The 11,011-nt window shown below is 45.3% G+C and overlaps 1 protein-coding gene across 2 annotated transcripts in view; it reads right to left on the bottom strand.

Annotated features, from left to right (window-relative positions):
* EPHA8 (EPH receptor A8) overlaps window positions 1–10,693 on the bottom strand; it is a 123,722-nt gene extending 113,029 nt beyond the window's left edge. For both annotated transcript variants that reach the window (XM_077260520.1, XM_077260519.1), the window contains exon 1: window positions 10,533–10,693. In XM_077260520.1, the coding sequence (XP_077116635.1) occupies window positions 10,533–10,614 (82 nt within the window). In that variant the 5' untranslated portion in view covers window positions 10,615–10,693. The remainder of the gene's footprint in view (window positions 1–10,532) is intronic.
* Between the last annotated feature and the right edge of the window lie 318 nt (window positions 10,694–11,011).

An 11,011-nucleotide genomic window follows, 5' to 3' on the forward strand; every position in this document is an offset into this window, starting at 1 on the left:
TTTGTCACAGTGTTATCCGATAAGACACACATCGTCCAACATATAGGCTTATGTGAGCGAGCCCTAAGTCTACCATTCCGTCTACCGCAGGAGCTGGTCACAGTGGGAACAGCTGACCGCTTCATACTAGAAGAAAATAAAGAATTATGTACATGTGTTAAAGTTCTTGTCTGAATGTTTGGTCTAATAGATTGGCAATTGGGATCAGGATGAAAAGATTGGCTCTTGTGGGGCAGACTGGATTGTACAGTGTGGTCATACAGTGCCTTGCGAAAGTATTTGGCTCCCTGGAACTTTTCAACCTTTTCCCACATATCATGCTTCAAACATAAAGCTATGTGCACACGTTGCAGAAATTGCTGCGGATCCGCAGCAGTTTCCCATGAGTTTACAGTACCATGTAAACCTATGGAAAACCAAAAACGCTGTGCCCATGCTGCGGAAAAAAAACGCGCTGAAAAGCAGCAGTTTAGATTCCGAGGTAAGTCAATTCTTTCTGCGGAATCCGCAGCGGTTTACACCTGCTCAATAGGAATCCGCAGGTGTAAAACCGCAGGTGGAATCCACACAAAAACCGTGGTAAATCCGTGGTAAATCCGCTATAAATCTGCAGGAAAAACACAGTGTTTTTGCCCTGCTGATTTATCAAATCCGCTGCGGAAAAATCTGCAGAGGACCATTCTACGTGTGCACATAGACTAAAGATACCAAATGTAAATTTTTGGTGAAGAATCAACAACAAGTGGAACACAATTGTGAAGTTGAACGAAATCTATTGGTTTTTTTAAATTTTTGTGGAAATTCAAAAACTGAAAAGTGGGGCGTGCAATATTATTCGGCCCCTTTACTTTCAGTGCAGCAAACTCCCTCCAGAAGTTCATTGTGGATCTCTGAATGATCCAATGTTGTCCTAAATGCCTAATGATAATAAACATAATCCACCTGTGTGTAATCAAGTCCCCGTATAAATTCACCTGCTCCGTGATAGTCTCAGGGTTCTGTGTGAAGCACAAAGAGCATCATGAAGACCAAGGAATACAACAGGTAGGTCCGTGATACTGTTGTGGAGAAGTTTAAAGCCGGATTTGGATACAAAATGATTTCCAAAACTTTAAACATCCCAAGGAGCACTGTGCAAGCGATCATATTGAAATGGAAGGAGTATTGCAGCGCCCCCACTGTCGCAGGGCCGAGGGGTACCCGGTACCGGGTCTCTGAGTCTCTGTTCTGGAGTTGTCACGGTGGCTAGACCCGGTAAGTGACCCTGCTGAGGGGCGTACAATGAAGGTGGAGGTATGGGATGTCGTTATGGTGCGGTGAAGTGCCGGTCGCGGTAAATAACGAGGACACCAGGTTGCAGTCTCTTTACCTCTTTACTGAAGGCTTCAGGATCCTCAGTCCGGAATACGGTTAACCAGGCTGCGCAAGTCCGGCCGGTCCGATGGCACCTCCAGAGTTCCCTTTGCAGGTGGAAATCTGTGCCTACCTTCTAGCGCTTGTGTGTTGCGGTCCTCCCCTGCTGTGCTCACGGGATAGTCCCCACAACTGTTGTGTCTGTTTCTCGTGCTCCCTCACAACTCGATTCTGATGTTCTTCCACGTCCCCCAGATCTTATGGTTAGGACGCACCCGTATGACGGGGAGGCTCGGAGCTCTTCCAGGACTCTAGCGTCGCCCCACTCCTGTTGTTACCCCCCTGTGTCTTCCTAGGTCAATTGGGTGAGACAGCCCGCCTATAACTGACTGTCCTGCCGTAGGTTTGAAGTTTGGCCTGGAGCTCTATACTTCCTCGGCGTTCCGGCCACCGGTTACGCGCCTCAGTAGGATGTTGCCTCGTCTTACAGCACGACTCCTACTGGTATTCTCCTTGTTGCGTTGATCTCGTTTCTCACTCAGCACAATAAACCTCGCTTCTTGTCCTTTCTTGGGGTACCGCCGCTATATCGTGCAGGCGCGGTCCCGTAGCGTTCTCTCTGGTTGCTAGGCCTCTGTCAGGATCCCACCCCTGACAGGGACCCCTCTGAATCTTCCCCTACAACACCCTCTGCCACAAGGTGTTGCCTGGTTCCAACCCAGTCAGCTTTCTCCTCTAACTTCCTGCCTAACCCCCGGTTTTACCAGATTGTGAGGAGTGGCCTAATACATAGTACCCTTAGCTCCCCCTGGAGGCCAGACTGTGAAATGTATTGGTGTCTGTGATACCTGGTAAGATGAACTCCTTCAGTGCCATCAGACGTACCATAGCCCCCCTTAGCGCCGGAGCATCAGTACTGCAACGACCAGGACTCTGGGGCGCTGCAGTATCATACTACTGCAAATCTACCAAGACACGGCCGTCCCTCTCAACTTTCATCTCAAACAAGGAGAAGACTGATCAGAGATGCAGCCAAGAGGCCCATGATCACTCTGGATGAACTGCAGAGATCTACAGCTGAGGTGGGACAGTCTGTCCATAGGACAACAATCAGTCGTACAGTGCACAAATCTGGCCTTTATGGAAGAGTGGCAAGAAGAAAGCCATTTCTCAAAGATATCCATAAAAAGTATTGTTTAACGTTTTCGACAAGCCACCTGGGAGATACACCAAACATGTGTAAGAAGGTGCTCTGGTCAGATGAAACCAAAATCGAACTTTTTGGCAACAATGCCAAACGATATGTTTGGCGTAAAGGCAACACAGGTCATCACCCTGAACACACCATCCCCAATGTCAAACATGGTGGTGGCAGCATCATGGTTTGGGCCTGCTTTTCATCAGCAGGGACAGGGAAGATGGTTAAAATTGATGGGAAGATGGATGAAGCCAAATACAGGACCATTCTTGAAGAAAATCTGTTGGAGTCTGCAAAAGACTTTGACTGGGACGGAGATTTGTTTTCCAACAAGACAATGACCCCAAATATAAAGCAAAATCTACAGTGGAATGGTTCACAAATAAACGTATCCAGGTGTTACAATGGCCAAGTCAAAGTCCAGACCTCAATCCAATCGAGAATCTGTGGAAAGAGCTGAAAACTGCTGTTCACAAACGATCTCCATCAATCCTCACTGAGCTCGAGCTGTTTGCCAAGGAAGAACGGGCAAGAATTTCAGTCTCTCCATGTACAAAACTGATAGAGACAAAACCCAAGCGACTTGTAACCGCAGCAAAAGGTGGCGCAACAAAGTATTAAGTTAAAGGGGCTGAATAATATTGCACGCCCCACTTTTCAGTTTTTGATTTTCCACAGAAATGTAAAATAACCAATACATTTAATTCAACTTCACAATTATGTTCCACTTGTTGTTGATTCCTCACCAAAAATTGACATTTGGTCTCTTTATGTTTGAAGCATGATATGTGGGAAAAGGTTGAAAAGTTTCAGGGGGGTGAACACTTTCGCAAGGCACTGTATATACCCTTTCCCTTTATCCTGTCCAATGCCTTGATCGAAATTGATGGCCATTTGTATTTGCTACGTAATTATTCTCCTTTTGTTGATCATCATCATAATAATCATTATCTTATTTCCTTTTTTTTTTTTTTTTTTTTAAAGTCTGTTACCATAAAACCCTAATCCAGACTTCTCTGTCACCTACAGATCCTTCTCTGTCCTGTCCATACTTGTTTGTTGCCCTCAGACTCTTTGTCCTCCTACAGGCCCCTCAGTCCAGTATGAACCTCTCTGTCCTTCATACTTCTCGTTCTTTCCTCAAACCTATATGTATTCTTTCTCTTTCCATACTGGTTTGTTTCATTTATATTCCTCTTTTTCCCTCTGTCTCTGTTTTCCCCAAACTTCTATCACCTATAGACCCCTATATTCTTTTCAAACCTCTGTCACCTCTCACCTCTTCAGACTCCTCTGATCCCATCAGAATGCTCTGCCTCAACTCTTTCATAATTCTCAGTATTTTTTTTAATAATCTTTATTTTTATAATATAATATTTTCTAGTGTACTCTTTTCCCCTAAAGACTTCTTTCCCCTCCAGACTCTTTTCTGTTGCCCTTTGGCTCATCTGCCCACTTCCAGACTCCTCTGTCCTTCTCTTCCTCCAAACTCCTCCACACTACATGGACACTACATGACCAAGACCTCCAAACGCAGTACATTAAATGTCCAAGACCTCTGCACCCAGTATATTACATGACCAAGACCTCCACATCCAGGACATTACATCACAGATGACCTCCACCACATGGGACATTACATGACCAAGACCTCCACAAGCAGGATATTACATGAACGAGACCTCCAACACTCAGAACACTACATGAGCAACATTTCCTCACACTGCGAACTGCGTGACCAAGGACCACTTTACCCTAACCATATGGGACATTACATGCCTGAGAGCTCAACACACAGGACAATACATGACTAAAAGCCTGAATGACTTGGGACATTAAGTGACCAAGACCTCCACACTCAGGACAATACATGACCAAAGATCTCCATCACATGGGACATTACATGAATGTGGGTCTCAATCACACGGGGCTTCACATGACTGAAAACTCTACATGCCATGCAATACAAGGAATGAACAAGGACCTTAACCGCTAGGGAGATTACATGACCAAGACCTCCACAAGCAACACATTACATGACTGAGGACATCATCGACCCTGGACAGTACATGACTGAAATCTTCACACTTATGACGTTACATGACCAAAGACCTCCACCGCATGAGACATTACAGGACCAATGATCTCCACCCCATAAGACGGACATTACATGGCCGAGATCTCCAGACACAGAACATTTACTGCAACCAGTGTTTAGAAGGAATGTATCATTTTAAAGGAGGCAGATTGATCTGTAGGGGCTATAGAAGACTGGAGTTCACATTATTCCGCTGGAAGTAACGAATCTGGCGAGAATAAATTGTTTCTAGAGTGGATAGCATGCTCTAGAGAGGGCAAAAGAGTCTGCATCATGGAAAGATGGGTTTAGAGTGGGACACAAATCTATAGAAGGAACAGAGAGATCTTGACAGAGCAGGGGTTTATGGACAGGAGAAAGGAGTCTAAAAAGACTGAAGTGTAGAACCAAAAACACATGGGCTACTTGCACAGTGAAGAAGTCTGTAGGAACATGTTCACAGCACCAAGAAACTTGAAGACACAAAAGAGCACAGTGAAGTAAAAAAATACTCTGCTGTAAAAAAAAGTCTCAGTAAATAAGCAAGTGCTAGTCAAAGAATGGAAAAAATACAGGGTATTAAGTTAATACGTTTTTTTTGCAAAAAAAATGTATATTAAGCTGCTCCACCAATCGTCAAGGTATACCCTTAATAGAGCAGTCCTAACTAATGTATATAATCCCTATCTGATGTATTTAAAAACCTGATCATCTGTATAGTACCTATATAAGCAGGGTTCAGAGAGAAAATATCCATGTGGACTGGCTAGATGGAAGAGCTTCAGTGCAAATGACCCACAGAGGAGTGGTCGACTCCCCAATCTTGTAGAAACAAGAGAACAATTATAGAACCAAAAACACATGGGCTACTTGCACAGTGAAGAAGTCTGTAGGAACATGTTCACACCACCAAGAAACTTGAAGACACAAAAGAGCACAGTGAGGTCAAAAAATACTCTGCTGTAAAAAAGTCACAGTAAATAAGCAAGTGCTAGTCAAAGAATGGAAAAAATACAGGGTATTAAAGGGCCACTGTCACCCCCCCCCCAGCCGTTATAAACTAAAAGAGCCACCTTGTGCAGCAGTAATGCTGCAGTCTAACAAGGTGGCTCTTTTAGTTTTTGATTCATTTATTAGCTCAATAAAGAGTTTTAAAAATTGGCCACAAATACCAGATTTTGTACCTGGAGGCGGTCCGAATCGTTCTCTATCAATCTCGCAACTGCCGTCACTCTTCTCTTCAGGGGCGATGGTCGCCGCCCCCTGCGCGCTGTTGCTTCTTAAATCCGGCGCCTGCGCTGTGCGTGCCTGCCTGGGGCCTGCACTGTGTTATTCATTATGCACAGTGCGGGGCTGGGGTTCCTGGGCATGCGCACTGCGCTTGTCAGACGCTCCCCCGGTCCCCCGCCTTCCAGCATTGCCGGAATATACAGGTTTCATTGCCGACGTTTTGAACAGCCACAAAGAACAACGCTGGAAGGCGGGGGACCGGGGGAGCGTCTGACAAGCGCAGTGCGCATGCCCAGGAACCCCAGCCCCGCACTGTGCATAATCAATAACACAGTGCGGGACGGGGATTCAGGAACAGCGTGGCCGCACTGCCCGCACAGGCGCAGTCAGGCACCCGGCATCTGAGCTGTGACTGACAATGAAGACTGCGCAGGCCCCAAGCAGGCACGCACAGCGCAGGCGCCGGATTTAAGAAGCAACAGCGCTCAGGTGGCGGCGACCATCGCCCCTGAAGAGAAGAGTGACGGCAGTTGGGTGATTGATAGAGGACGATTCGGACCGCCTCCAGGTACAAAATCTGGTATTTGTGGCCAATTTTTAAAACGCTTTATTGAGGTAATAAATGAATCAAAAACTAAAAGAGCCACCTTGTTAGACTGCAGCATTACTGCTGCACAAGGTGGCTCTTTTAGTTTATAACGGCTGGGGGGGGTGACAGTGGCCCTTTAAGTTAATACGTTTTTTTGCAAAAAAAAATGTATATTAAGCTGCTCCACCAATCGTCAAGGTATACCCATAATAGAGCAGTCCTAACTAATGTATATAATCCCTATCTGATGTATTTAACCCCTTTCTGACCTCGGATGGGATAGTACGTCCGAGGTCAGAAGCCCCTCTTTGATGCGGGCTCCAGCGGTGAGCCCGCATCAAAGCCGGGACATTTCAGCTGTTTTGAACAGCTGACATGTGCCCGTAATAGGCACGGGCAGAATCGCGATCTGCCCGCCCCTATTAACTAGTTAAATGCCGCTGTCAAACGCAGACAGCGGCATTTAACTACCGCATCCGGCCGCGCGGCCGGAAATGACGGCATCGCCGACCCCCGTCACATGATCGGAGGTCGGCGATGCTTCAGTATTGTAACCATAGAGGTCCTTGAGACCTCTATGGTTACAGATCCCCGGCAGCTGTGAGCGCCACCCTGTGGTCGGCGCTCACAGCACACCTGATTTTCTGCTGCATAGCAGCGAACAGCAGATCGCTGATATGTAGCAGAGGCGATCGTGCTGTGCCTGCTTCTAGCCTCCCATGGAGGCTATTGAAGCATGGCAAAAGTAAAAAAAAAAAAGTGAAAAAAAAGTGAAAAAAATAAAAAAAAGTAAACGTTTAAATCACCCCCCTTTCGCCCCAATCAAAATAAATCAATAAAAAAAATCAAACCTACACATATTTGGTATCGCCGTGTTCAGAATCGCCCGATCTATCAATAAAAAAAGCATTAACCTGATCGCTAAACAGTGTAGCGAGAAAAAAATTAGAAACGCCAGAATTAGGTTTTTTTGGTCGCCGTGACATTGCATTAAAATGCAATAACGGGCGATCAAAAGAACGTATCTGCACCAAAATGCTATAATTAAAAACGCCAGCTCGGCACGCAAAAAATAAGCCCTCAACCGACCCCAGATCATGAAAAATGGAAACGCTACAAGTATCGGAAAATGGCGCAATTTTTTTATTTTTTTTTAGCAAAGTTTGGAATTTTTTTTCACCACTTAGGTAAAAAATAACCTAGTCATGTTAGGTGTCTATGAACTCGTAGTGACCTGGAGAATCATAATGGCAGGTCAGTTTTAGCATTTAGTGAACCCAGCAAAAAAGCCAAACAAAAAACAAGTGTGGGACTGCACTTTTTTTGCAATTTCACTGCACTTGGAATTTTTTTCCCGTTTTCTAGTACACGACATGCTAAAACCAATGATGTCGTTCAAAAGGAAAACTCGTTCTGCAAAAAATAAGCCCTCACATGGACAAATTGACAGAAAAATAAAAAAGTTATGGCTCTGGGAAGGAGGGGAGTGAAAAACGAACACGGAAAAACTAAAAATCCCAAGGTAATGAAGGGGTTAAAAACCTGATCATCTGTATAGTACCTGTATAAGAAGGGTTCAGAGAGAAAATATCCATGTGGACCTTTCTCTCTGAACCCTGCTTATACAGGTACTTTAGAGATGATCAGGTTTTTAAATACATCAGATAGGGATTATATACATTAGTTAGGACTGCTCTATTAAGGGTATACCTTGACGATTGGTGGAGCGGCTTAATATACATTTTTGTTGCAAAAAAACGTATTAACTTAATACCCTGCATTTTTTCCATTCTTTGACTAGCACTTGCTTATTTACTGTGACTTTTTTACAGCAGAGTATTTTTTGACCTCACTGTGCTCTTTTGTGTCTTCAAGTTTCTTGGTGGTGTGAACATGTTCCTACAGACTTCTTCACTGTGCAAGTAGCCCATGTGATTTTGGTTCTATAATTGTTCTCTTGTTTCTACAAGATTGGGGAGTCCACCATTCCTCTGTGGGTCATTTGCACTGAAGCTGTTCCATCTAGCAGGTCCACATGGATATTTTCTCTCTGAACCCTGCTTATACAGGCACTATACAGATGATCAGGTTTTTAAATACATCAGATAGGGATTATATACATTAGCTAGGACTGCTCTATTATGGGTATACCTTAACGATTGGTGGAGCAGCTTAATATACATTTTTTTTGCAAAAAAAGTATTAACTTAATACCCTGTATTTTTTCCATTCTTTGACTAGCACTTGCTTATTTACTGTCACTTTTTTACAGCAGAGTATTTTTTGACCTCACTGTGCTCTTTTGTGTCTTCAAGAGACTGAAGTGTATGGAGAGGAGAGAGTGATCTAGAGGATATGGAAGAGCCTGATGAGAGGACACAATCATTTGGAAGAAAAAATGTCTATAGGAGACAAAGAAGTTTGAAGGAGACTTACATCTCTGGAGGGGTTGGTTAGGTCTTGGGAAGAGACAGACATCTGGATGGGGACAGAATGGTCCCTATCAAGGTAACCTGATCTTGAAGGGACAGAAGAGTTTGGAGGAAGGACAAAGGGATCTTATGAGGACAGATAAGTTAGGCGAGGAAGGAAAAATTTAGAGTGGACACCAGATTCTGGAATGCACAAAGGGGTCTAATGGATGCAGATGGTCCTGGAGGAGATATGTGTCTAGAGGAGAAGGACAGAGGAGTCAGGAGTGGAACAGAGAATTTGCATTGAAACAGATGGGCCTAGGAAGGACAGAGGATTCTGGAGGGGACAGGAGCATTTTGAAGCAGCTTTCTCCTTTTCGGAAACTCATGCATGCCAATGAACATGTACAGTATGTGGGGGAATAATAAGGACCAACTTCAAACTAATGAGCTTTCACGATAGTAATTTAAGGTGTTTGTCCAGCTAAAGCGCTAGATGTGGTGATCATGTAAAGGAATGAGGATTGTATACACAGGGATCCATCAGTCTCTGACTGTACAGTTCAGATGGAGAGGGAGGCACCGCGGGATGGCACCGGGGGACGGCACATATGGAAAGCACCGAGGGAAGGCACCTAGAGATGGCATCGGGGGACGGCACTGAGTGGCATCACACAGTTTCATTCTCATATGGCAGTCCAGCTAATGGGTGAAAAACAGTTGTGTGTGTGATCTCAGGGATTTCATTTACACATTGTAGATGGCATAAGGGGCTACCATCAATAGCATGGGTCAGACATAGTGGTGGGAGCAGTCACATTGCACGTTCCTCATTACAGACCATGAAGGTCCCTGTGATTTCTGATGGTACTGTGTGATGGTGGCTGTGATCTGATGTATAATTTCTCCTTGACTGGCCCTACATTTTGGATAGCCAGCACCGGTAATCGGTAATTTCTCCCAATTCTGGAATAAATCAGCCCAGTCGGATGAGCTGCCACAGAGACATAAGCGACTGCAGATCTCCTGAGAAGTTGGATATCAGTAATCATCATTCAGCTTGACCAACGCTCTACAGACTGCAGGCTCGCTGTCCCCATGGGCAGACTCCATATAACTACCCGATATATGGCTATCAGTTCCCGGCCAACGCGGCGTTTTCTGAGGGCAGTGAAATCCACACCATTGTATCAGAAGACTATAATGTTACCTGGATGGGCTCATCTGCAGGGTCTGTCTAATGGGGAAGAAGTTGGATGTGACTAAAGGGAGCAACAAGAGGCGAGTGTCATGGACACAGCTGTGGTGGTGTCAGTCATCAGATAGAGATATCAAGTTTGACAGCTCCCCAGTCAATGTCCTCACTTCAAAGGAGTTGTCCCACCATGTCGCCCCAGGCAAAGTGCAGCCGATATTGTCTGGAGGACCTCAGAGGATTGTACGCACCTCCAAGGCACCCCGCATCAATGACAGATGCAACTTTAGAGTGACAGAATATTGCATCTATCGCCGTCATGTCATGAGGATCGTGGCGGCTTGGTAATAGATGAAACACGCAGTAAATAACGATTACCTCTGGCAAAAGGAATAAAATGAAGAAAATCTGCATGCAATATAACAAACTAGAAGTGGAGCCATGAAAGTGTCAGACCAGAGCAAACTGACTCTTACCTTCACTGCCAGCAGCAGAGACATAGGAGAGAACAGAGACCCCGATACACAGCATGCAAGCAATCCCAGCCGCCTGTGCCATTGGAAGCAAACACTGCCTGGATCTCTGGCTGTCTCTCTCTACAAGCTGACAGGATCACTGTGATAAAGACGCCAGCAAATCCGAGAGCACTTTAAAACCATTTTCTCACATACACATAGGCAGGCAGCAAGGAGGAGGAGGGGGCAGCCTGCCTGTCAAAGGCAAGCAGCCAATGGTGCAGGCAGCTCCACTCCATCCTACATCTGCTGCCCCACCACACACTGCTCACCTAGCAGCCCTGGCTGAACAGAAGATGAAGCCATGCTTTCACTGAGAAGAAGCCATTCCTAACCCTAACCCTAGGGCACTGTACGGTGGAGTTTGCTCCCAGTCTGCAGAACACATTTCATAATGGTGCCCAGATGTCTCAATCACCAGAGAAGCAAAATGAATAAGA

Source organism: Ranitomeya variabilis, chromosome 4 (assembly GCF_051348905.1).
Source record: "Ranitomeya variabilis isolate aRanVar5 chromosome 4, aRanVar5.hap1, whole genome shotgun sequence".
NCBI classification, from domain to species: Eukaryota; Metazoa; Chordata; class Amphibia; order Anura; family Dendrobatidae; genus Ranitomeya; species Ranitomeya variabilis.